The following is a 26,676-nucleotide window of genomic DNA, read 5'->3' as shown; positions in this document are numbered from 1 at the left end:
ATGCTCAATTTTTATTATTAATAAAAAAAATTATTAAAAATTATCAAAAAAAATTAAAATAAATAATGATTTCTTAGATATATAGATTTTTTTATAATATAATTTTAATAAGAAAAGCATTTCACAATGCCCAATTTTTATTATTAATAAAAAAATTATTAAAAATAATCAAAATAAATTAAAATAAATAATGATTTCTTAGATATATAGATTTTTTTATAATATAATTTTAATAAGAAAAGCATTTCTAAACCTCTTAAAGCTTTTGATTATAGAGTTTCTATAATTTTAATGTGCTTATAGTGTGTCCACAAAGTGAAAGTATAATAATAATCACTTAGAAAGTTATATTAATAAGTCGGTTTGATTTGCTTATTCCTAGTAACTTATTTTCATAGTATTTATAAAAAAAATTAATTTTTGGTAATTTTTATATTAAATGTGTTGTAAAAGGCTAAGGTTGCTTTTAGCACCAGCTTTTTACTAGCCTTTGCTGAAACTTATTTATTGTTTGCGGGCCCATGCAAGTCCCGAAAAAAACCCAAGCTTATTTTGGTTCAAGTTTAGGATTCCATGTTATATGTATTTTACTGAAAAGTTTTAGTCAAAAAGTTAACTACAATCAACTATCTATGGGTCTATTTTATAATTTTTGCTAAAAATACCAAGTCTTCTTTTACTTATTGTGGGTCTTGTGTTCCACATTACTCTTTTGCTATAATACTTTTAGCAAAAAAAAAAATTTAGCTTTTAGTTATAGTACTTTCATAAAAAAATCTTTCAACAACAACTTTTGTTTTTTTGGCTTTAGCTTTTAGCTACAAAACTTTCAGCAAAAATCTTTTAACAAAAAGCTAGATAAGTTGTTATTATAAAATAGACACTAAAAACTTCTTTATTTCAAAAAAAAAAAAAAAAAAAGATAAAATTTATATTATTTGCAAAAAATTTGAGACAAAAAATAGTTTGTCTATATTTGCCCATATACATAAATGGGCAATGTCATTGGACTGTATTAATTTTAACTAATTTTAAGAGATGTCTATCTTATCTATAAATTTATTGAATTAGTTCTGTACCAAAAACAATTCCAATAGTACATGTTAAAATGGGTAACGTCTGGGCCAAAAGTCTTATAGTTTGACTTGTACCTTCTTATATTTCCAAAAAAGACAACTAGGATTTAAACTTCCCTCCAAACTATTAAATTATACAAAAACAAATAAAAATTAAACATAAAATGGGTAACACCCCACACATGTTAATGAGACGTTCCTACCAGTACCACAACTATAATGTAAGTCCCTTACTTGAAGATTTTATTATTTTTTATGGTATTACTTTTGTTTCTAAATTTCCAATATTTAAAGTGTGTCAATCAATTGTTTGAAGAAATCATTTCCCATTAATCCAATTCGTAGTTTTCTTGATTCTATATGTGTTGCCTTTTGAACATTGCTAGTAATCTAAGATAAGGGTTAAATTTGTTGTACACAAACTCAAGTCATGATTCTAGTTAATTTTGGGGGTGTATAAAACTGTGTAAAATAGTTTATATGTAATAAAAATTACTCCTAGATAAAGCCAAATTGCAATAGTTCATGAAGCCTGAATTAAATAATTGTGCATGTGTGTATATATTTTTTTTTCCAGGTATTCATATTCAATTGGGTGGTCCCATCAATGATATTCATTTGAACATTCAAAAACTTGTGGGAAACAGAAGCCGAAGCAATGGTAAAGAAATTATTGGATCAGGTATGTCACTGTACAAAGTTCCTTTTCTCAAGAATTGGGTTGTAAAAGCATTCATAGTAGTGGTGCTAAAATAGCGAAAAAGGCTATTTTAGAACCCAATACACTAAAAATACCCACAACATCAAAGATATTATACTTAAAAAAATTTAACTCCCAGCTATAGTGTACTGCCATCTTTGTTTATTTGGTTAACGCATGCTACTGCTCTCTCCTCTCTTTTCTCTCTTTTTGCTTCTCCTTTGTTTCTAATTTTCTATCACCTGCGCCTTCATGCCCAGCCTCTCCTCTTCTCCCTCTCGACTGAAATCAACTTTCTCACTCTATCTTGTCCCTCTCTCCTCTCTCGGGTTTGCCTGTGGCAGTTGGGTTGGGTTCCAATTGGATTTATGGTGGTCCAAACTATGCTTCGGTGGTTCAATCGGATTTATGGTGTTTTGATATGTGCTTCAGTGGGGCTTTTTGGGTCTAATTGATTTTCGTTTTTGTATTTCTTTTCTTGAATGATGGTGGTGATGCGGTTGTGGGTTTGTGATTTGGTTGTGATTTTAGTGGTTGGGGGTTGTGGATCTGGGTGGTGGTGATAGTGGCAGTAGTTGTTGCGGATGTCGTGGAGATTGAATGGGTTTAGTGTCTAATGAGTTATGGTTTTTTTTTTTTTTTTTCCATGGTGGCTGGTGATTGAGTGGGTTTTGTGGCTAGTGGGTTGTGGTTTTTTTTTTTTTTTTTTTTTCGGTGGTGGTGACTAATGGTGGATAGCGGTGGGTGTGGTTGTGGGTTTGCTGCGTTGAGAGCATTTGTTCATCCCAACCCTTTTGTATGAGAGAGAGTGCCTTAGTCTAGAGAAACAAATCTCTGTATCATCTCTTCTCCTTTTCTCTCACAAATGACATATCCTTGAGAGAAATTTGTAACCTTCACCTGCATCACTAAACCTTGAGTGTTGTGAGTTTGTTGAAGGGCTGGAAACTTAGTGAAGCCAAATCAGATCCAAGTCCTTTGTTGTTTTCCATTGGCGGGTCAACGGTGGTGACTCCAATAAGCTAGATGAAGAAAAGACTCGGCGAAGTTGGTTGCTAGTAGGAGTTTGGATGGCTTAAGTACACAGGGAGATATAGACTTGGAGGGTTTATAGTCATCCATGTACAACACTATTCATATTGGTGGAGTGAATAGTGTTGGTCGCACATTGGGTCCTTGGCAATGTGCCTCTTGTATGCTTGTGCCTCTAGAGTGGGGGTGTGTGTATGTGAGTCCCTTTTTCTTATTTTTATTTTAGGAGTCCCCACCAACCATTTTTTATGTATTAGGTGTGATTGGTCACCTGTGTCTAATTAGTTTTAGGTTACCTAATTAACTAATCCAATTTTTAAGGGCTCATTAATTAAGGCAAACCAAAAATTCTCGAATTGAAGATCATGGACTCGAAAGTTTGATTACGTGTGGAAAAGGTATTAGGCACCCCATAACGCCTATTCGAAAATAGTACCTCATTTTAGCTTATTTTAAACGTCATCTTTTTGTATAGAAATAGAATACTTGACATTTTGATTTTTGAAAAAAGAGTTTTACAGACAATATATACATATATACAAGCATATAAACATGTGAGTAATTATTTACTTATAATTAGCATGTGAATATTAACTCCAATGAATTTTTACAAACAAGCATGTGAGGTATATACATAGATAGCATGTGTGAGGATATACAAGAACAACCATATGAGTAGAATATTTACTACATAGGTAGCTTGTGAGTACTAGCTATTATAAATAAACAAACTACAACACACACGCACACACACAAAATGAAGTTGGAAGAGTAGCACCTTACTGTCATCCACCATTTTCTCATTTTTGTCATGCAAAAAAATATAATAAATAAAATTCATTATTGCCAAAGAAAGTGATAGGGTCAATGTAAGCTTAAAGGGTGTTCAAGGACTCAAGGGAACAAGCCATGAACACAAATCTTTAACTACAACAATTCTAAGAAAAGCTTGAGATTAGAATGTATGAATAAAAGTTTACCACGTTAACTTTTTATTGTTTTGAAAAAGCACATTTTTTTGGAAAAGTTTTTAGAGAGGAGTTTTGAAAAAAAAAACCTTTTTATTATTATTATTTTATATAGAAGGAATTCCAACGCGGTAAAAACTATTTATTATTTTTTTTTAAGAAAAATTCTCTTTTATTTTCATAATTTTTTTTTTAAAAAAAAAAAGGAAAGCAAGTTTTTGAAAAATTCTTTTTTTGAAATCATTTTCCAACGTGGTAAAAACGTATTTTTTGGAAACCCATTTTTTGATTTATTATATATTTTTTTTTTAATTAAAGGGAGGGGAAAACATTTTTTGAGGGGAAATCTAACGTGGTAAAAACATTTACTAGTGTGGAAAAAAAATTCCCTTTTTCTTGGCAAAAAATTTGGATTCCCTTTAGGAGGGAAAAGAAAAACAAATTTTTTTTTTGAGACAACTATTTGAAAACACCTTTTTTTTTTTTTTTTTTAAACGTGGTAAGAACATTTTTTTTAAAACAAATTATTTTTTTAGAGAAACATTTTTTTTAGAACACCTTTAAATTTTTAAGAAAAGAATGAAGGGAGATTTTTTTTAGCAAAGCATCTTTTGGAAAAACTCTCCTCCTTTTCTTTTTTTTTTTTTTTTTTTTTTTTTTTTTTTTTATAGAAAAGTTCATCATTCTTTTTGAAAAGGGTGAAAAGGATTTTGAGAAGCACTTCCTTAGAATAGTTGTGTAAAGAAGTTGTTTTACCCAAGCATATTTATTTTATGGCAACATTAATGATGAGAAAAATAAAAGGACAACAATAATAAAGTGCAGAAAATAAATTGCAAGGAAAGTAAAGTGTAGAAATTTAAATGGCATAAGAGTAAAGAGGTGAAATATTGTAAAGGTTGATTGAATAGTTTCTTTTTTTGTTTCTCTTAAATAGATTTTAATCCCTTTCAAACCCCATGGGTCCTTCATCATAAAGAAATTGGAGTTCTAAGCCATCAACCATTATTATGAGACATACCCATATTGTGCTCAAATAGAAGTTTAAAAACCATTTAAAAGAGAGGGAGTAGAAAATCTCTTTTTTTTAAAAAAAAAAAAAAAAATTATTTAGGTGTATATACAAACATATATAAGTGCAAAAAAGTAAAGGGGGATGGGGATTGTGCAAGAAAATTAAAGGGATGACATAAATTAAAAGGGGAGGGGATTGCTTGGAAAATAAAATGGATGACATAAATATAAAGCCAGGAAAATAAGACCCTAGTTGCCTAGGTGGGATGGAATTTCTTCCCCCTAGGGGTACTTCCCATACAAACCTTAGGAGATTGTCCAATACCCATCTAGGAAACAAGCACAATATCATAAACAAGCAATAGTAAGATGGACATAAGGATAAAGAGAGATATTTGCACAATAACAAAATAAAGAGACAATAGGAAGGAAAGCACTTCATATATAAATAAATATGATGTTTACAAGATAATAAAAGAAAATGGGATGGGTGAAGTTATTAAGAAACTACCCCATTCCTACAAGCTTACCCACAAAATTACAAGTAAAAAAAGGGAAGAGGCTTTTTTGTGGTGGGTTTCCTAGAGAGGGGGAAAATAATTTTTTTAGAATTTCTAGGGCATTTTTCTCATAATTTTTCCACTATTTCTTTATTTTTTTTTCCTATTTTTCTCTCTTTTCTCCCTATGTTTTTCTCAAAAATGAGGGGGTATTATAGGGGGATGAGGGAAATGGGTGGCCAGCTAGGTGTAACATGTTACACCTAGCTAGCCCCCCAATTTTGCCACCTCATCAGCCTATTTTGCCTTTTTTTGATTTTTGGTCCGATCTTTGCATAGCTGTTTGAAGGCCTTTATGAGCTATTTTTTTCTCATATTTTTTTCTCAAACTTTATATGCCTAGAAATTTTTGGATGCCTAGTTTCCAACATTCCTAACCTCGCTTGATTTGGAGCTACGATTGTCGAGATATCATGCTTGGAAAGAAGGTGATGTAGTGTTGAAAAATTCTATGATGTTTTTCCTTAAAAAAATTGAATCTTTCAATTCGGGGCAGACATCTTCGAGCCCTTTTTATGAAAAACAAATAAGACTTTTTTCTTCAAGATGGTCCAGCTGACTTGCTCCAGTTTTTGCCCAATCGGTATAGTTGATTGTGCAAAGTCGGGCCAAAAATTGTCACTTTTCCTATTATAAAAAAAAAAAAAAAAAAAAAAAAAAAGTGAAGATTTATTAGGGTTTTTGGTATTTTGGTGATATTTTATCTATTTTAACTCCGATTTTGGCCTGTAAACTATCTTTTCAAAAGGAAAAATGTGCCCTACGAAACGGTCCAAATTCACGCGATCCAACTGTTGAATCAAAAAGTCAATTTTTTTACCATAACCAATTTAGGGTTTTGGTCTTAATTGCTGTAAATGGATTTTCAAATATTTTGACCTTTTGATTTGCCATCCAATCGTGTTGTATTTATTTTTACCCTTTTTGGCTTTGAAACTTGTAATATTGCACATTTTCCAAGTTTTTTGAATGTTTGGTCTTTGTTTTGATGCGTGAATTGGTGCTGGACAAAATAAGGTATCAACAATTGGCGAAGAGGTTTTTTCGCCCAGGTGATCGGGTTTTCCTCTTTGAAAACACATCTTGGTGTTTTCATGTGGTTTACATATTGCTCCTTACATGCTTTAAATTGTTCTTATTCTTGCTTGCAATATGAATCTTGACTAAGTTGTCAGTTTAGTACTTAAAGTGATTAAGCCGTGAAACTTTGATTAAAGGGTCTAAATATTGTGCTAATGTTAATATAGTATATTTCATTAGGGATTTTCCTTTCCTTCATTGCCCCATCGTCATTTACAATTTTCTTTGGAGTGAATGGAATATAAAATTGTTTTAAGAGAAAGCCAAGAGGTGGTTGATTGAACAAGAGTTTAAAAATTAGAATTTTATTTAGAAAAGAAAAGGAAAATAGTAGACATTGGAGACTAGGAGAAGAGAAGCAATATTGGGCTTGAGAATAACGAGCAAAGAGAGTGGAATTTGGCTTGGAATGATAGCTACCACCACCATGTCCACAATTAAGCCTCTTTCTTAAGGAATTATCTAATGATCAAAACTAAGGACAATGCTGATGACGATTAGTTGAATTCGCCATCTCTTTCTCTCTCAAAGCTTCTTTGAAACGGTGGTTTTAATGGGAAAATGTGCCAATGTGGCAAAGTCCAGCTCTTGCTTTCTCTCTTACGAGGGTTTGTTCTTGATTTTTACACACTTCTGACTTTTTGATCTATATTTATTCATCTTTTTATTTATTTTTATGTTTATAATAGTAAACTAACGAGGTGGGTTATGGAGGACTAACGAAAGTAATCTTACATAGATAAAGTGACAAAGTCCAAACCACAAATAGACACTATTAAAATGGGTCTAACTACAAGTTGGTTCTTTTTCTTTTTTTTCTTTTTGCTTTACCCAAAGGTGAACGAAGACAATGAACAGTGGTTGTTATGTGTAAGCAGAGAGAGAAACAATTTAAAAAAGGAAAAAATACCATTTTTGTTAGGAGTTTTAATTAGGAGAATTGTTAAATGTAATGACCATTGCTATTTTAATTGGTTAAGTGCTTGGCTGTCTGCTAAGGTACCTAATTAGCTAAAATAGCAAAGGTAAGTATGTAGGAACTACAATAAGACTATAGGGATGCTTGTACCCGAATCAGGTGTAAGGGTTAGTGGAGTTAGTTGTGACAGCTAGGACAGCTGGGGTGTGAGTTAGTTACACAGCTGTAAGCACAACTATGTGTAGTTATTTACCAAAGGGAATTGGGGTATAAGGATGAGAGGCATGTAACCATGAGGGGTATCAATTCAGTAAAGCTCAGTATTCTTTTTTTTTTTTTGTTATTCTATTCTTCTTCCATTTCTTACATTCATCCCAGGAGGCCTAGCTAACCTCGAATTTAGCTATTATCACCTCATCAATTTAACCCTTAACAATTGGTATCAGAGCCGAGATTCTGTGACTAATGGCTGAGACACGATCAACAGCTGCCATGGCAGCCACTAATGAAGCTATTTCTTCTCTTCGAGCTACTTCTGATCATCATGGCAAAAGCATCCAGGAAATTCAAAAGATTCAGGAGATTCATACCAGAACAATGAATGAGATGAACCAACATCTTATTTCAATTCTTCAGAAGTTGAACACGGATGACAATAGATCACAGGAACCTTCATCTACAATTCCTAATTCTTCAACAATGACCTTTGGCAAACCTGTTAGGCTTGATTTTCCTCGCTTCTCAGGTGATGATCCTGCTAGCTGGGTATACAAAGCTAATCAGTATTTTGCCTATTACCAAACTCCAGCTATGGAGAAACTTTTGGTGGCTTCCTTTCACATGGACCAAGAAGCTCTGGTGTGGTTCCAGGACGCAGAGGATGCTGGAATTTTCTGTAACTGGGAGGGTATGGTACAAGCCTTATATGTCAGATTTGGATCAACACCATATGATGATCCAATGGAGGCCCTTACCAGGTTGAAACAGACCTCAACAGTAGCTGTTTACAAAGCTGAATTTGAGGCCTTATCAAATCGAATCAAAGGCTTATCATCAACACACAAGATGAGTTGCTTCTTAAGTGGTTTGAGAGATGAAATCTGTTTGCCTGTGAGAATGCTGAATCCACCATCATTGAATGCAGCCTTTGGTTTGGCTAAGATTCAAGAGGAGTATTGGAGCAGTTGCAAAAGGAGTTCTAGAATCCAACAAGAAACGGGTAAGCCATCTATCTTGGGTCCTCCTAGAGTCAACACGTTTTTAGAAGCCAAGTCTAGAATTCCAATTAAAAGAATCTCTCATGCTCAAATGGAAGATAGGAAAAAGAAGGGATTATGTTATAATTGTGATGATAAATGGAGTCCTGGTCATAAATGTAAAAGTGCTAAGATATTTCTGCTTGAGGGAATTGATTTGGGAATTGGTCCACAGTCTGGTGTCAAGATCACTGAGTTGGAAGAAGACCTGGGGAGTTCAATGGCTGAAAAAGAAGACACTAATGCCAATTCTGAGGAGGTTGAGATAACCTTATATGCTTTAATCGGTAACCCCACGCCTGGTACTATAAGGATTAGGGGTAAAATCAGTGGAGTAAGTTTGGTAGTGTTGCTTGACACAGGCAGCACCCATAACTTCATTGATGCAGCCTTAGCCCCTGGACTGAAATTAGCAGTTGACCAATCACAGACACTGGAGGTCAAGGTAGCCAATGGTGCCTTGATCAGGACTAAGGGATTTTGTGATCAAGTACCAGTTTGCTTGCAGGGAAGGGAGTTTTTTATTCAATTCCATGTGTTACCACTTGGAGGATGTGATGTGGTGCTAGGAACACAGTGGCTAACTACATTGGGCGATATTCAATGGAATTTCCAATTCTTAACTATGGAATTCTGTCATCAAGGGCACAACATCAAGCTGCAAGGATTGAAGCAAACTGATTCACATCTCATTGATGGTGACCAATTTCTTAAAACCCCAATCAAAAAGGGTCTATTGGTTCATATTTCAAACCCTTCATCACTGGAGAAATAGGCTGCATTACCTGTGGCAGTAACTGATCTACTGCAAGATTTTTCTCATGTTTTTGATACTCCAGTAGGCCTGCCTCCTCTCAGGGGTCATGAACATCATATTACCCTTAAAGATGGAGTTCAACCAGTCTGCCAGAGGCCATACAGGTACCCTTTTTATCAAAAGAATGAGATAGAAAAAATAGTTAAGGAATTGTTGTCTGCTGGATCTATAAGGAATAGTTGCAATCCCTTTTCATCTCCTGTTTTGTTGGTGAGGAAGGCAGATGGCTCTTGGCGTATGTGCATTGATTATAGGCAGCTTAACTTGAATACCATTAAGGATAAATTTCCAATACTTGTTATTGATGAATTGCTTGATGAGCTGAATGGTGCTTGCATATTTTCTAAACTTGACTTAAGGTCAGGATATCATCAGATTAGGATGAGTGAGGAAGACATTCCTAAAACAGCCTTTAGGACTCATGAGGGGCATTATGAATTTCTGGTTATGCCCTTTGGACTCACTAATGCTCCTTCAACATTCCAGTCCCTAATGAATCAAGTGTTTAGACCCTACCTTAGAAGGTTTGTTCTTGTGTTTTTTGATGACATTCTGGTGTATAGCAAGTCCCTGGTTGAACATGTTTCTCATCTCAAAACTGTATTGGAGTTGTTAACTAAGGAGAAGTTATTTGCAAAGAAATCCAAGTGTGTCTTTGCTTGTGAAGAGGTGGAGTACTTGGGCCACTTGATTTTTGGTGAGGGAGTAAGGACAGATCCTAAGAAAACAATGGCAATGCAACAATGGCCTACTCCAAAGGATGTTAAGGCCTTGAGGGGATTCCTAGGTCTCGCAGGGTATTACAGGAAATTTGTGAAAGGGTATGGGCAGATTGCAGCACCACTGACAGCCCTTTTGAGAAAAGATTCTTTTGCTTGGACTGAAGAAGCTGAGATGGCATTCCAGAATCTCAAGTCTGCTATGTCCAATCCACCTGTCTTAGCTCTTCCAAACTTTGATAAACTATTTGTGGTGGAGTGTGATGCTTCAGGTGTTGGGTTGGGAGCTATGTTAATGCAGGAAGGGAGAGCTATAGCATTTCACAGCCAGGCTCTTAAAGGCAGGAGTTTAGCTTTATCAACTTATGAAAAGGAACTGCTAGCCTTGGTCACTGTTGTGCAAAGGTGGAGGCCATACCTGGTTGGAAACTCTTTTCTGGTAAGGACATACCAGCAGAGCCTCAAGTATATTTTGGAACAGAAAATTGGTACACCAGCCCAACAAAAGTGGATCACCAAGCTGCTAGGGTATGCCTTTATTGTGGAATATAAGAAGGGTAAAGAAAATGTAGTAGCTGATGCTTTGTCCAAACAGGTCCCTAGTGATGAAGTCTCATCTCAAAATGGGGTTTTGTGTATGATTTCTTTCCCTACTCCTGACTGGTTAGCTCAACTTAAATCCAGTTATGCTACTGATTCCCATGTTATGAGTATTTTGGAAGCTTTTCAAACAGGGAAGGAGGGTCCTAAGGGATTTAGTATGCACAATGGGCTGCTGTTGTATAAAGGCAGGATGTATGTGGGGTCATGTGAAGCCTTAAAAACAGCTATTCTGCAGCAGGTACATGATGGACCATGGGGGGGACATTTTGGGGTCCTTAAAACTTTGCACAGGGTTCAAAGGGACTTCTATTGGCCCGGATTGAAGTCAGATGTGAGGAAATATGTTAGGGAGTGTGACACTTGTCAAAGACTCAAGCATGAAACATGTCATCCAACAGGTCTACTACAGCCCTTGCCTATCCCAGAGAGACCTTGGGTGGCTGTGAGCATGGATTTTGTTGAAGGCTTGCCAAAATCTCAGATGAAGGAAGTGGTGATGGTAGTGGTGGACAGGTTCACAAAGTTTGTTCACTTCATAGCCTTGTCACATCCCTACACTGCTTCTAAAGTGGCAAACTTGTATCTGCAACATGTGTTTAAATTGCATGGGATGCCTACTTCAATTGTGAGTGACAGGGACCCTGTTTTCACTTCTCACTTTTGGCAAGAACTGATGAAACTTCAGGGCATTCAATTGGCAATGTCCTCAGCATATCATCCCCAGACAGATGGCCAAACAGAGGTTGTGAACAAGAGTCTTGAACACTATCTGAGAGCTTTTGCAGCTGACAGACCAGCCACTTGGGTGGAGTGGTTGCCACTTGCTGAGTATTGGTTTAATACCAACTTCCACACCTCACTCAAGCTCACTCCTTTTGAAGCAGTGTATGGCTATCCTCCTCCACGATTGATGGACTACATTGCTGGTACAACAAAGATTGAAGGAGTGGATGCTCATTTGAGGACTAGACAGCAATTGACCTCTTTACTAAGGTAGAATTTGGTAGCAGCACTAGACAGAATGAAGCTATATTCTGACAGGCATAGGATTGAGAGAAGCTTCTCTGTGGGGGATTGGGTGTTCCTAAGACTCCAACCTTACAAACAGAAGTCCCTTAAGCACAATCAGTTGAAGAAATTAGCTCCTAAGTTCTATGGACCATTCCAGATTTTGCAGAAGGTTGGAGAGGTGTCATATAAATTGGATTTACCTCCAAATTCTAAAATTCATCCCACCTTCCATGTATCTTGCTTGAAAGCTAAGTTGGGTCAACATGTGGTCTCAATTCCCACTCTACCACCTACTGATATGGAAGGGGCAGTCATCACAGAGCCTGTAGCTGTGCTTCAGGAAAGGTCACACCAGCTTCGAAATAGGACCATCACTCAAGTCCTAGTTCAATGGCAAGGAGAAGGTGTTGATGATGCTACTTGGGAGAATTTATATGTGATGCAACAGAGGTTCCCTCACCTTGTGGGCAAGGTCTTTTAAAGAGGGAGGTATTTGTTAGAAGTTTTAATTAGGAGAATTGTTAAATGTAATGACCATTGCTATTTTAATTGGTTAAGTGCTTGGCTGTCTGCTAAGGTACCTAATTAGCTAAAATAGCAAAGGTAAGTATGTAGGAACTACAATAAGACTATAGGGATGCTTGTACCCGAATCACGTGTAAGGGTTAGTGGAGTTAGTTGTGACAGCTAGGACAGCTGGGGTGTGAGTTAGTTAAACAGCTGTAAGCACAGCTATGTGCAGTTATTTACCAAAGGGAATTGGGGTATAAGGATGAGAGGCATGTAACCATGAGGGGTATCAATTCAGTAAAGCTCAGTATTCTTTTTTTTGTTATTCTATTCTTCTTCCCATTCTTGCATTCATCCCAGGAGGCCTAGCTAACCTCGAATTTAGCTACTATCACCTCATCAATTCAACCCTTAACAATTTTAGTCCCTACATTTTGACTCTATTCCCATTTTGGTCCCCACTTTTTAATTTTACTGCATTTAGTCTCTAAAATCAAAAAGTGATTTGTTTTGGTCCTTACTGTTATCTCATTAACGAAAATCATCTATATGATAGACGGAGTGCACTATTGGTACAGTAAATGCTGATGTGGCCATTAAAATATTATTTAAAAAAATTTATTTGGTATTTTAAAAATGCCACGTCTACAATTTAATTAAAAAAGCCAAAAAAAAAAATCTAATTTCTTAATTTTAATTTAAATTGATTTTTTTTTTTAAGTTTTAAAGATTAGGGGTCCGTTTGGATATAGCTGAAAACTAAAAACTGAAGCTGAAAACTGAAAAAAACTGTAACAAAATAATTTTTAAATATATGAATAGTATCGTAGGACCCATTTTAAATGAAAAAGTTGCTAAAAAGTGAAATTTGTGGGTCCTTGAATAGTGCACGGTGTGCACTGATTGGCTGAAAATGGTTTGAAAAGTCAAACTTTGCGGCTACTGTTTATGAAAAGTGCATGAACAGTAGCCGTAACAGCCCTAAAACGCGGAAAAAAAAAATGGAAAAACGCAAACGCAAACACTTTCAGCCGAATTCAAACATACTCTAGGAAAAAAAAATTTGCAGTAACTTTCTCAATTTTTCTTAAACTCTCTTGGTAACCAAACAAAACATTAGAACTCAAGCTCATATTAACTTATAGTCAAAAATCTTACCCAACTCATATTTTCCAAGCTCTCTTTCTTTGAAATTCTCCAAGCTCTCTCTCTCTCTCTCTCTCTAAGTCCATGGCCAAAAATCCTACTCTCTCCCTCTATCTCTAAATCTACGGTTGAAAACCCAGCTCTCTCTCTCTCTCTCTCTATCTCTCTCTCTCTCTCTCTAAATTTATGGCTGAAAACCAAACTCTCTCTATCTAAATCCATGGCCGAAACCAACAATGGCTTTCTCTCTAAACCCATGGACTAAATCAATAGAGGCTTTTAAACTTGGGGCTGAAGGTGGTGTGGGTTGTCGTGTTTAAGGTAGTGTGGTTGTGTGGCTATTTGTGGTTTCTAATCTAGGGTTTTGTTCATTGATTTGAGATTTGAGTTTTGTGTTTGGTTTCTCAGAAAACATAGGAAAATATGGGTTTGAGTTTTGTATTTTTTGTGTTTGGTTTCAAAGCGTAAGAATATCTTGTTGAATGTCTTTTTGTTATGTAAATTTTTGTGGGCATGTCTTTGTATTTTGTAAATCTGAGTAATTTTATGGGTTTGGTTGCTAAGAAAATGCAAGAAAAGAAAAGAAAATCAAGATTTTTTAACTTCATGGGCAAGGTTAGTTGGGGAAGAAAATGAAGAACATGATTTACTAGGAAGAACACATGTTCTGAGTTCATCATGTTCTTCAGAAAAAGGAAAAAGAAAAAGAAAAAGAATTTAATTATTTTCTTTTCTTTTTTTTTTAAAAAAATAAGAAGGTTAGAAATTATTATTATTATTTTTATCTGATGTGGCTTTTTTAAAAATTAAATTGTTGATGAGGCATTTTTAAAATTCTAAATAAATTTTTTTAAATATTATTTTAGTGGTCATGTTAGCATTTATTGTGCCAATAGTGCACTCCATCTGCTATGTAGATAATTTCTGCTGGTGAGATGATGGTAGGGACCAAAACTAGATTGTTTTTTTTTTGGGACTAAATACGGTAAAATTAAAAAATAAGGACCGAAATGGGAATAGAGTCAAAATGTAAGGATTAAAAAGGTATTTTTGCCTTTAAAAAAAATGATATTTAAATGAAATAGAGTATATGATAGAAATTAGATAATGTGGGTGTTTTGAAAAATGGTTAGCTGAAATAATAAAAATAGTTTTTATTCTAAAATAAAAGTTTTGCATAAAATATTGTAAATGCTAACAAAATGTTTATTTAGGTGATGTGTTGGGAACTCAATGTAAGGTTTTTTGGGGTTTCATTCCCTAAATTGGTCTCTTATCCTAGTTTAGGGAGACCAATGTGAATGCTAACATTGATAATCAAATTTTGTGAAATCCTTTTTTTCTCCGTGATTCCCTTCTATCATAGAAAACTACAATGAAAGCATTTCGTAACAATGTGAGATTACGGGATGGAAAATAATGAAATTTAAATTTTAGTACTTAATTTGAAATTAGGATTAAAATTTAGGGTTTTACATATATAATGCTTACCTCATCTGTTCCTTTTACAGTACGTAATAATTTTCAAATACACAATTAAGCAAGGTTTTTACATTGCAGGGATATATTCATTGAGCCAACTAGTTTCAAAACTCCGAACTCTCCTGGGTATTGTACTTTACAACTCAATTTATTATATTTCCTTAAGTTCAATAAATTAAATTCAAACATATAATGATATTGAATTATATTATTTTGAAAAGAATAACATTATATATGTTTTATTAGTTAATATAAATGGAAATCTATAAACCTGAAAAACTAGTATCTAAGTTTTTCACATTAAGTGTTTGACAATTCATATAATCACATCAATTAAGAATTGTTTCATGTTTGTAGGTTTTTCTTTTGAAAACCCTATGACGGTGAAACAACTTGTCTCTTAGATAGACCATCTTTTCCCTATTTTTTGGTGGAATCTTTATTGTTTTTTTTTTTTCTTAGTTTTTTGCCTATGCAAGCTATGGACGACCTTCAAGGGAGATGGGCAAGGTTGCCGCTCAATACAAAGGAAACCCAGATGGCAAACCTTTCTACTAATGTTGTGGAAAATAGTAGGGTTTAAGTTGCTAAGTTCTTTACCAAACGGAGGATAAATCTAGAAGCTATTACGAGAACACTAAAGATCATCATGTGGGGGTCTGGGGGACGTTTTGATATACGCGACCTTAGGAACAATATAGTTATGATTTTTTTTTTTTTATTTTATTTTATTTTTTTTATTTATGATTGAGATGACCCAAAGCGTATATTGATGCAAGGACCATGGTCTTTTAATAAATACAATGGCTTGTTTCATCTTGGTGAAGCTGCAACAGTGGAGGATACTAGGTTTGATACAACATCCTTTTGGGTACAGATTTGTGGGCTATAGATTAGATGTATGAAAAGGGAGAATGTAGAGGCCATTGGAAGCACTTTGGGCAAGGTTGAATACGTTGAGGAATCTGCCAAAGGTGATTGTCATGGACATTGTATACGAGTCCAGATTAATATCAATATTACGCAGCCATTGTGTAAAGGTCGGCTAGTGAATATGGGAGATCCTAAACCACAATGGATCTCATTTAAATATGAATGCATGCCGATTTTCTACTATTGGTGTGGGGTCATGAACCATGATGAGAAGGAATGAAGCTATGGGTGAGTAGTCTAGGTACTTTACAAAAGGAAGAACAACAATATGGGGCTTGGATGTGTGCCACCATAGAAAGGTTTCAAGTACAACATGTTGTGAAGAATAAGGAAAATTACAATCAAGAAACATCTAAATCTCACTGTACATGCAAGTTAGATTGTTAAACTTGTAAAGAAAGTGAGTTATAGATCTAACAGTACATTTAAGTGCAAAATCTCATGAACAATAAAAATGGGAACTTCAACACTTTAACATCTAAAGAATGTAAAGGCAGAACAAGGAAAATAAAGAAGGCGTGTGACGTACATGGAAAACCCTTAGGAAGGGATGACAAACCACGGCGAGTGAAGGACAGAATATCCTTCACTCTCTAAAGCTTTTTATAATGTGAAAGTTTAAGGTTTTACACATGGTGATGTTCTTCCCAAAAAGTCTCTCTTTTCCTCACTTTCCTACACAGATATCTACCTCTCTCTTTATCTTTCTGTCTCTTGCCCTAATTGCTCAACAATATGTTCCTCATATAATACGAGGAATGTTGTTAGGTACATAAAAATAGGTGCAAGCTCTCATTTCTCTGTTCAAACCCTAATATAGCTACTGTACTATACTATAGCTAGAGGAGAGAGAAAATTCGCCGATGTCAGGGTAGTGGGATGAAGGTTGGCTCTACTACACCGTGAGAGACAAGTAATAGACAAGGAAAGGGACATCAGGGAGGTTAGCAGTGGTCCAACATAGCTTCAGCCAATAAGGATTGTTCTACAACCTCTAACTATAGGAAGTTGCTCTCTCCCTTTTATGCTGGTGTTGGGTATCCATGCTAGGCATGTACTTCACTCTTTCCAAGGGTAATCATGCCATTGGCATCAGCCATGGGTACCCTCTTTTTTGCCAACGTCCCATTTTCTTTCTTCATAGCTTGTCCCTTCGATTGGCCATGAAACCTCTAGGGATAATGTGAGAGGAAAGGAGAGTGACTCTACTACAAATGAAACTAGTAAAGTTATGAAAAACCAATGGGCAAATACTGGTATGTTGACAAGAACAAATGAAAGTTTTTTCCAATTTCAGGCACATCCAGGAAATAAGGAAAGGAATATGAACCCACAAGTGAAGGGTGGGGTGACTAGTGAAGGAGAATTTGGTTCTGGGCATGTTAAGATAGTGCTAATGGATACAAATAAGGATATCTTTACTTCGGCCCAAAAAAAAGGGAAGTGGAAGTGGTTGGCTCTAGCTAAACAACAACAGGATACCATGGAAGCTGAGATTGAGGGCCCAATGCAGAAGAGGAAATTGAAAATAGATGGTGCGTTGAAGGAAACGGATGTGGTTAAAAGGCAAAAGATAGAGGAGGAAACAAAAGTTTTGGGCAAGCTAATGCCTCAACATTTAGGATTGGTGGTGTTTGCTGTGCAGCACCGCCAAGTCCAATGAGTATCTTAAGTTGGAAATGTCGGGGACTTGGAACCCCTAGACAGTTGGGGCTCTTAAACGAGGTTTGCATGATGAAGCTCCCAATAGTGTCTTCCTCATGGAGACGAAGCTACTACAAGAAAGGATGAATTTTTTGAAACATGAGTTACACTCAGGGTTTAGCAATTTCTAGTGGTGGGGTGAGTGGAGGCCTAGCTTTACTCTAGAAATGGGAGTCGAAGGTGGATGTTTGGGGTCTTTCACATTGGTATATTGATGCATTAATTGACTATGATAATAGTGATGAGGTATGGAGGTTTACAAGATTTTATGGTCATCCTGAGACCAACAAAAGGAAGGAAACATGGACTTTACTTGAGTCCCTCAAACATAATAATCAAATCCCTTGGTTATGCATCGGAGACTTTAATGAGATTACTAGTAGTTCTGAGAAGGTAGGTGACAATATTAGAAAAGCCAGCCTGATGGATAGATTTCATAGGGTCACACATTACTGTGCTTTCCAGGATCTAGGCTTTGTTGGGCCCCCATTCATATGGTCAAAAAATAATCGTGGGGAGAGGTGAATTAGTGTAGGTTAGACCGAGCTTTAGCAAATAATGAATGACAAGCTAAATTTTAGGGAGCTACTTTACACCATATTGCTATGTCCACATCCGATCACTCTCTTCTCCCTTTACGGTTTCCATGCATCAAATTGCAACCTCAAGGTGGTGTGAAATTGTTTAGATTTGAAGTAATGTGGCTTCGAGATCCACGGTGTGATGAAGTGGTTCAAGAAGCTTAGCAGGATGGTCTATATAGACCAGGTGGTTGCCAATTTTTAAATTGCCTAGATAGTTGCTTAAATTGCCTAAATAGTTGTCGAGATAGGCTTGTGTCATGGAATAAAATGGAGTTTGTCCATGTTCAGTGTAAGATTGCAGGTTTACAAAAACAGCTACAAAGCTTGGAACTTCAGAGTAGAGGTAATGACAATAGAGAGCTAATTGAGGAATTCTGTCATGCATTGAATAGTTGGTTGGGTAAGGAATTAGTGATGTGGAATCAACGATGAAGAAATATGTGGCTGGTGGGGGGTGACCGAAACACTAGTTTTTTCATGCAAAAGATTCTAACAAACATCAAAGAAATTCTATCAAGAGAATGTGTGATGCTAAGGGTATTTGGTGGGAAGATGATCGTCAGGTTAACTATTATGGTTGATTATTTTTCTAATATTTTCAAATCTAATGGAATAACCGATTCTTCTGCTGTAGTGGGGGCCATTCAACCCATGGTGACTGAGAGTAAGAATAGGGTGTTAGTCCAAGAATTTCAAGTTGCTGAGGTGGTCAAGGCTTTGAAACAAATGCATCCTAAGAAATCTCCAAGCCCCAATGGTATGCACCCTCTTTTTTATCAACACTATTGGTCTTTAGTTGGTAATTGTGTTACTCAGACAGTTCTTGATTTTCTGAACCATGGTATTATTCCCCCAAAAGTCAATGAAACTCATGTAGTGCTCATCCCAAAAATAAAAAACTCAACACAAATCACCCAATATATACCCATCAGTCTCAGTAATGTTGTCTCTAGGATAACTTCTAAGGTTCTAGCCCCGAGGCCACATTATCCCTTCATAGGTTTTGCACCAAGGAGACCCTCTCTCCCCATATTTATTTCTTATATGTGCAGATAGTTTATTAGCTCTTCTCAAGAAAACAGTGGATGATGGTTTATTGAAAGGATTAGCTGCATGTCAAAGGGGTCCAAAAATATCACACCCTTGCTTTGCTAATGATAGCCTTATTTTTTGTCGAGCCATAAAGGAAGAATGCTCCAACTTACAGAGAGTTCTAGAAACCTACGAACAAGCTTCTGGCCAAAAGTTAAATCGGAAAAAGACTTCCTTATTTTTCAATAGCAATACACCACAGGATATTCAAGACCACATCAAAGATTTTTTTGGAGTAGAAGTAATACATCAGCATGAGACTTATCTAGGTCTTCCTTCCCTAGTGGGAAAATCAAAGTGTAACACCTTTCGGCAACTAAAAGAGAGGTTGGATAATAAACTTTCGGGGTGGAAAGAGAAGATGTTATCGCATGCAGGGAAGGAGATTTTTATAAAGGCAGTGACCCAAGCAATACCCATGTACACTATGAGTGTTTTTAAAATTCCAAATACTCTATATGATGAGATGACAAGCATGGTTCGAAATTTTTGGTGGGGGCAAATGGATGGAAAAACTAAGATGGCTTGACTTAGTTGGGATAAGGTTTGTACACTGAAGTAGGAGGGCGGCTTAGGCTTTCATGATCTTAAAGCTTTTAATTTTGCACTTTTAGCCAAATAGGGGTGGCAACTTCAGACAAATATGTCATCATTGGTCCATAGAGTTTTAAAAGCTCGCTATTTCTCGGATAGTGACTTCCTTGGAGCTGCACTGAGATCTCGGCCTTCTTTTGCTAGGAAGAGCATAATGGCAGCGCAAAAAATTGTCAAATAAGGTTGTAGATGGTAGGTGGGGAATGGAGCATCGGTTGGCATTTGGACTGATAAATGGTTACTTAAACCATCCACTTTTAAAGTGATCTCTCCGCCAAATAATACCTTTGAACTTTCTAGAGTTAGTGACCTCATTGATCCCCTAAAGTGTGAATGGCAAACAGATTTGGTGAGGCAAGTTTTTCTCCATCCCAATGTCCAATCCATTCTAAGCGTACCTTTAAGTTCTTGTCTGCCACGAGACCGGCTAGTGTGGGCATACACTCCAAAAGGGAAATTCACGGTTCGCAGTGTTTATAAAATTGCTTTGGATAAAGCCATGAATAGCGGGGTGAACCTTTAAATGGTGATACACACAGAAAATTTTGGAGAAACATTTGGAGCTTGAACATGCCGAATAAGGTGAAGTCTTTTGCCTGGAGAGCGTGCCAAAATATACTTCCCACAAAGGCAAAATGTATGTGAAGCTTGTGGATTGGGTATAGAATCTAGTAGACATATTCTCTAGGAATGCGAGAAAGCTCGTGCAGTGTGGCTACTTTCAGGGAATGGTTTTGATACACAAGGGGTATAGTATTTGGAGTTCATGGATTTAGTGTGCTGTTTGATCTTTGTTGAACATGTTGGCAATGACATTTTGGAGATGATTCTCATGATAGCTTGGCGTATGTGGTTTAATAGAAATGTCGTAAGACACGTTCACTCTCGACAATCTGCAGAAGAGGTGGTCCAGTTAGCTTGATTTTTGATAAATGAATTTCAAACAGCAAACCATTCTATTTCACAGGTAAAGGACAACTCGGATGATCCACAGACATTGCCTCTAGCTCCAAATTATAAGAGGGTTACGACATCACTAAGCAAAATAGTTAGCTAGCCATTGGGACCCTTAGAGATAGGGGCCAAGGCAATGGAGGAGGGAGTTACTGTTGCTTGGGATGTGGGTATAAAGGATGTGATTTTTGAAGGAGATTCAAAAATTGTCTTTGATGCTCTTATGGGGTTGCGCTCTCCACCAGTGGCTGTATCAAATATCTTAACTGGAGTATCTCAAAGGCTTCAAGGTTTTAGGTCAGTAAAGTTTCTCATGTGATACGAAGGTCAGCACACATTTTAGCAAGTTATGTCAAAGGAGTTTTAAATAGTGATAACTATGTAACTTGGATAAAGGAAAATCCAATATTGATTAAGTCGGCTTTAACTCAAGATGTATTGAATGCATCTTCTTCTTAATAAAGTTACAATCTTCCCATAAAAAAAAAAAAAAAAAAAAAAAAAAAAAAAAAAAAAAAAAAAAAGAGGAAATAATATAACTTTATTCCAAAAAGAAAAACTAAGAATAATATAACTAATTTTTAATATTTTTTTTGGCTTGGTTATTTTTTTATTAAAAAACTGGTTCATAATGGGAAATGGGGAACAAACATATTTTCTTAAATAACTATTTTAAAATTGTTTTTGTTTTTTAAAGTTACATTCTAGTCATAATCGAAACTTAAAATTTACTTTACAACTTTCATATTTCTATCTGAATCTAATTTCACATTTGAAAATTTCACATTACATTCCCTCCGATTGGTTCTTTTAAATTTATATTTCCTCCCATTTTAAAAATAACAATTGGTTCTTTATTACATTCACCTCAAATTTTTAAATTTTTTATATTTTCACTTGCTATTTCTCACGTAATGACAATGAAGAATACAAGTGGATAGAATTTATAGGTATTTTGTTAAAGCTCACCTCAAAAATAATACTCTTAAAGGCCTGATTGGTAGGAGGATTTTTGTTTTTGTTTTCAAAACGGTATAAAATCAATTTTCAAAAAATTGAACTTAAAACTAGTTTTTAGATAATATTTTTTATATTTTACGTGTTTGGCTCCAATTTTTTAGAATAATTTTCAAAATACTAAAAAAAAACAATTATTATTTGGGAGACCATTTATATTTTTCAGATTTTAAAAAAAATATTTACAAAAAGTAATATGCAGAATATGTAAATTACTTTTTTTTTGGGTGGATAATGATAAAAAAATAGAGCTCATCATGTACTTTATTTATTTATTTATAATTATAAGTTTTAAATTTGAAGGGTAGAAATTCTTTTTGTATCCTGAAAACACTTCTTTAGCTATGTTCAAAATCCTACTCTAAATCAGGAAAATATCATATAGTTTTTTGAAAACTAGATTTAGAAAAATATTAGCCAAACAATAAATTCAAGTGTGGGACCCACCATTTTATAAATTACAAAATAAAAAACTATATTTAAATACTCTTACCAATCAGGCCTAACTTATTAGGTAATTTTGTTTTTTATTATAAGCACACATGGTAACTCACCTCTTTACACTATTAAACTAAGTCCATGGGATCCGAAATTGTTTTCTTTTTTAACAATTAAATGAAGGAGACAAGTAAATGAGACTTTCAGATATTAACCTCAAGCCCACCTTAAATGGAGTACGCTAATCTTTAAGGTAGCTTAGATAATTACAACTTTACAAGAAAAAGAAATTGTAAGTTTTTTTTTATTTTTTTTTATTTTTTATTTTTTTATAATTATATGTTCATCTAGTTAAATTGTCAATGTTTTGATTATTAACTAAGGTATCGAGCATCTATATGAAATGAAGTTGGCCCATTTCCTATCCCGTGAACTCCTCAGTCGCATGAAGGACCAGATATTGATTTCAAATGCTCAACAAAGAGCGATTGGTGTCGTTGATGAAGCCATCCTCCGTGCAATCAAGGAAGGGATTTTTGAGTTTGTTTTTGATATTGTGAAAGCGGATCCACAACTTGCGTGGAGCAGTGATAAAAAATCAACCAGCATTTTTTCGGTTGCAGTCCGATATCGTCATGCCAAAATCTTTAGCCTTATCTATGGTCTTGATATTAAAAACGCTTTGACAAGTTCTGTAGATTCCTCCAACAGAAATAATTTATTACATGTGGCGGGGATGTCAGCAGCTTCTACTTCACTCAGTGACATCCCAGGTGCAGCTTTGCAGATGCAAAGAGAACTACAATGGTTTAAGGTTATCTCTCTCACTTTTAATTTGTCGGTCTTTTAAATATTGGCTATATGTTCACTTAAATAACTATTAGAGTCCTTAATCAAGCAGTATCAGTAGTCTACAAAATGTTACTGTGGCCATTTTGAATATTTTTTGGTTTTTGGCTGTACTACTTTCGCTGGTACAGAAATTTACAAAATGTTACTGTGATCACATGAGTGGTACACCCCACATGTGAGCTCATGCCTATATGCTGCGGGTGGGAGGCGTCTCTCCCCGATATGGGATTGAGCAAATCCGTGAGGGTTTTTTACCCAAAGCGAACAATACCTTCTAAGGAAGAAGTTCGTCCCTCCACAATTATTTTTTGGTTATTTTGAAAATTTTAGAGATATGCTTGTCATTTTATAGGTTTAGTAGTTCTTATTCTAGAGGATTTCAATGGGTGTATTTTTTCTCATTATGTTAGTGATTTTATTGGTATTTTGGTTATTTTGAAAGTTTCAAGGACATTTTGAAGGTGTTCAATCTTTTGAGAGGGTAATTTAATAATTTTGGAAATTTTAGGGGAATTCTGTCATTTTGGAAATTTTAAGGGGGTATTTTGATTATTTTGAAGATTAAAAGGGTATTTGGTGATTTTGAAAATTTTAAGGATAACTTCATCATCTTGGAAGTTTTGGTGATACAATAACTTGGGAGGAGGCGGGGCGGCCCGGGGGTGGGGTGGGTCACTTGAGAATTGAGATTGACAAATGTATTACACTCATTTAATAGGCCCAAAGTGAGAAGTAAAACTGGTCACTAAACCATTAGGGCAAGTGTAAAACATTTGTTAGTCTCAACTCTTCAATGAACAACCCCCCCCCCCCCCCCCCCCCCCCCCACGATTATCATATTATGAAAAGAAGGCTGATTGAAGCTATATGCAACTTAAGAAATTGCCTAAGGCCCCCAAGTAAAAAAAATTTAAAAATAATAATAATAATAATAAAAACCTCCAAAATTTAACCAAATGTATATCTCTTTACTTGTGAAATTATTAATTAACTCATATCTTACTAAGTCTTTAATTAATTGGGAGTTAAGACCATTGTCCAAGTCAAGGGCTTAATAATATGCTTGATGTAGGTCTGATAATATACTTGTATTGGATCTTGATCTCAAAAACATGAGTTTGAGCTTAGGCCTCTAAGTTTGACTGAAATAAATTTCAGTCCTTTAACTTCACTTTCATTCAATTGAGTCCTCCAAGTTTCTAATTTATTCAATTCAGACATTCTGTCCAATTTTGTTAAAAAATTTCCATTAAAAAATATTTTAGTCACATGAAAAAAATCTATAAAATTAATAAAAATATTTTATAGATTTTTTATGTGAGAAATTCTTTTATCAAAAAAATATTTGTTCATTATTTAATTGCATATACTTAATGGCAATTTTTTAACGGAAATGGACGAAAGATCTTAATTGAATAAATATGAAACTTAAAGGACTTAATTGAACAAAAGTAAAGTTAAAGGCATGAAATGAATTTTAGTCAAACTTAGAAGGTGCAATTTGCATTTCATCCTTACATTTAAGCTAAATTAAAAATTAATGCCCTAAGCAATTGAACTTTGAAGTCCAAATTTGAGTTTTACAATAATAAGTTAACCTGTGCAGTAATCATTTTTTGTCATTGCCGATAGAAGAAGAGAAGAAAGAGAGAGTGAGAAGAGGTGAAGGGCTTCAAACATAAGACAAGAAGAAAGTACAGAGCAAAAGAATCGGTACTACTAAAAAATACCTTAAAAAATTAATTAAAATATTGATGCTGATGTGGAAAATTGTGAGAGTTGCAAAATTTATGTGTCAACATATTATGAGATCAACAAAAAATTAAAGGCTTTGATTCATAGAATGTGTGTGTGTGTGTGTGTGTGTGTATGAATTATAGTTAATTGATTCTTTTTTTTTTAGAAGGATAGTTAATCAATTCTTTAAAAAAGAAGAAGTTATAGTTAATTATATTTATGGAAATATTAAACATTAATGTTAATATTTACTTTTTCTATACCATAAGGTAAATTTCTGTCTTTTCTAATGTTGCGATATTTTGGTTTCTAAGACTTTGTACAACAAATGCAGGAGGTGGAGAGCATTGCCCCTCCCCTTGTTCATGGACTACCAAACGAAATGGGTTTGACTCCCCGACAATTGTTTACAAAGAACCATGAGGACATGATGAGCAAGGGAGAGAAATGGATGAAGGACACAGCATCTTCTTGTACCGTGGTGGGTGCACTCATTGTTACCATTATGTTTGCTGCAGTATTTACCGTTCCAGGTGGTAACAACCAAAATGATGGCTTCCCATTTTTCTTAAATAAAAAATTATTTATGGTCTTTATAGTATCCGATGCTCTCTCACTATTTTCTTCCTCAACTTCAGTCTTGATGTTTCTCGGAATCCTCACATCTCGTTATGCAGAAGAAGATTTCCTTGAGTCCTTGCCTAGAAAGATGATAATAGGACTTTCCACCCTTTTCTTCTCTATTGTAGCCATGATGACAACCTTTTCAACTGCACTTTTACTTATGCTACATGAACAATCATGGATTTTCAAACCTATCATTTGCTTGGCTAGTATTCCTATCACCCTCTTCGTACTAATGCAGTTCCCCCTTCTTGTTGCCATGGCCATTTCAACTTATGGACCTAGCATCTTCGATAGGAAAATGAAGCGTTGGTTTTAACATATTCACTAATTGTGCTATGTGATGTATTGGTATCCTGTTAATAATTGGCATATACCAGCCAAACATGAAGATATTTTTTTTCTTTATTCTTTTTTTCTTGGAAGGTAATTGCTGAATGTTCAGCTCCAATTGTATACTTTGTGATTTTTTGGTCTTGGGCATGTTATAATTCCATTATATAAACCATACATCTATGGTGTTATTCTTTAATATATATTTATTCTTTTAGTTACTTTGGAGAAGGATAGAATAATGCCTATTATTTCAATAGATTACCTCCTCAACATTAGGACTTTACTTAGGTTACAAGGTTATCAATGTGTTAGGACATGTGGAACTTGTTAAAACATATGTCATGTAGAATTAGCTAATCATTTGACAAAACGCACTTTACTTGTAATTGGGTAGATTTAGGGTGTGTTTAATACTTCAAGAAACAAGAGTTCAAGTCTAGTATTGAAACCATGCAAATCTGTCCCAGAATCAAGTGAAGAAGTGTAGTTCATTAAAACTCGACAGATAAATCTATTGAGGTTTAATGTATAATTCTTGACAGCTCTCAACAAAAGCTGTATCTATCAAGAATTATAAAATTCAGATTTTCAGATCTGTTTTTCACACATATCTAAGTTATTTGTGTAGTGTTTCTTTTCTCACAACCCTAAACATATATAAGGATTATTTTAAGTGCCATCTAAGGTGATGCAACTTGATGATTAGTGATTATTCACTCAAATTGTGACCGAAGACAATTTGCCCTAATTCATCTTTCTCTTGTAGAAGGTATTGCGTCTTTGCGTTGAGAGTTTTGTAACCAAAGAGCTTCTTGATCTTTATCATCTGGATGAACTGAAGAACTTTGCAGTCGACATCTTTCTCAAGTTAGTGTGTTAGTCACGTACTTGGATCTGTGCATCGGTTGGTTAGTCACG

General features: G+C 35.0%; 1 protein-coding gene across 1 annotated transcript in view; it reads left to right on the top strand.

The window, feature by feature from the left end:
- The window catches only part of LOC115985354 (ankyrin repeat-containing protein ITN1-like), a 56,565-nt gene extending 30,638 nt beyond the window's left edge, over positions 1 to 25,927 (top strand). Inside the window, exons 5-7 of the mRNA XM_031108300.1 lie at positions 1,654 to 1,758; positions 22,593 to 23,023; positions 25,133 to 25,927. Of these exons, the coding sequence (XP_030964160.1) occupies positions 1,654 to 1,758; positions 22,593 to 23,023; positions 25,133 to 25,741 (1,145 nt within the window). The 3' untranslated portion in view covers positions 25,742 to 25,927. The remainder of the gene's footprint in view (positions 1 to 1,653; positions 1,759 to 22,592; positions 23,024 to 25,132) is intronic.
- The last annotated feature ends 749 nt before the right edge of the window (positions 25,928 to 26,676 follow it).

This window comes from Quercus lobata, chromosome 4 (assembly GCF_001633185.2).
Source record: "Quercus lobata isolate SW786 chromosome 4, ValleyOak3.0 Primary Assembly, whole genome shotgun sequence".
Classification (NCBI taxonomy): domain Eukaryota; kingdom Viridiplantae; phylum Streptophyta; class Magnoliopsida; order Fagales; family Fagaceae; genus Quercus; species Quercus lobata.
The sequence above is the reverse complement of the archived record's forward strand: the minus strand, read 5'-3'. Positions and strand labels throughout refer to the sequence as shown.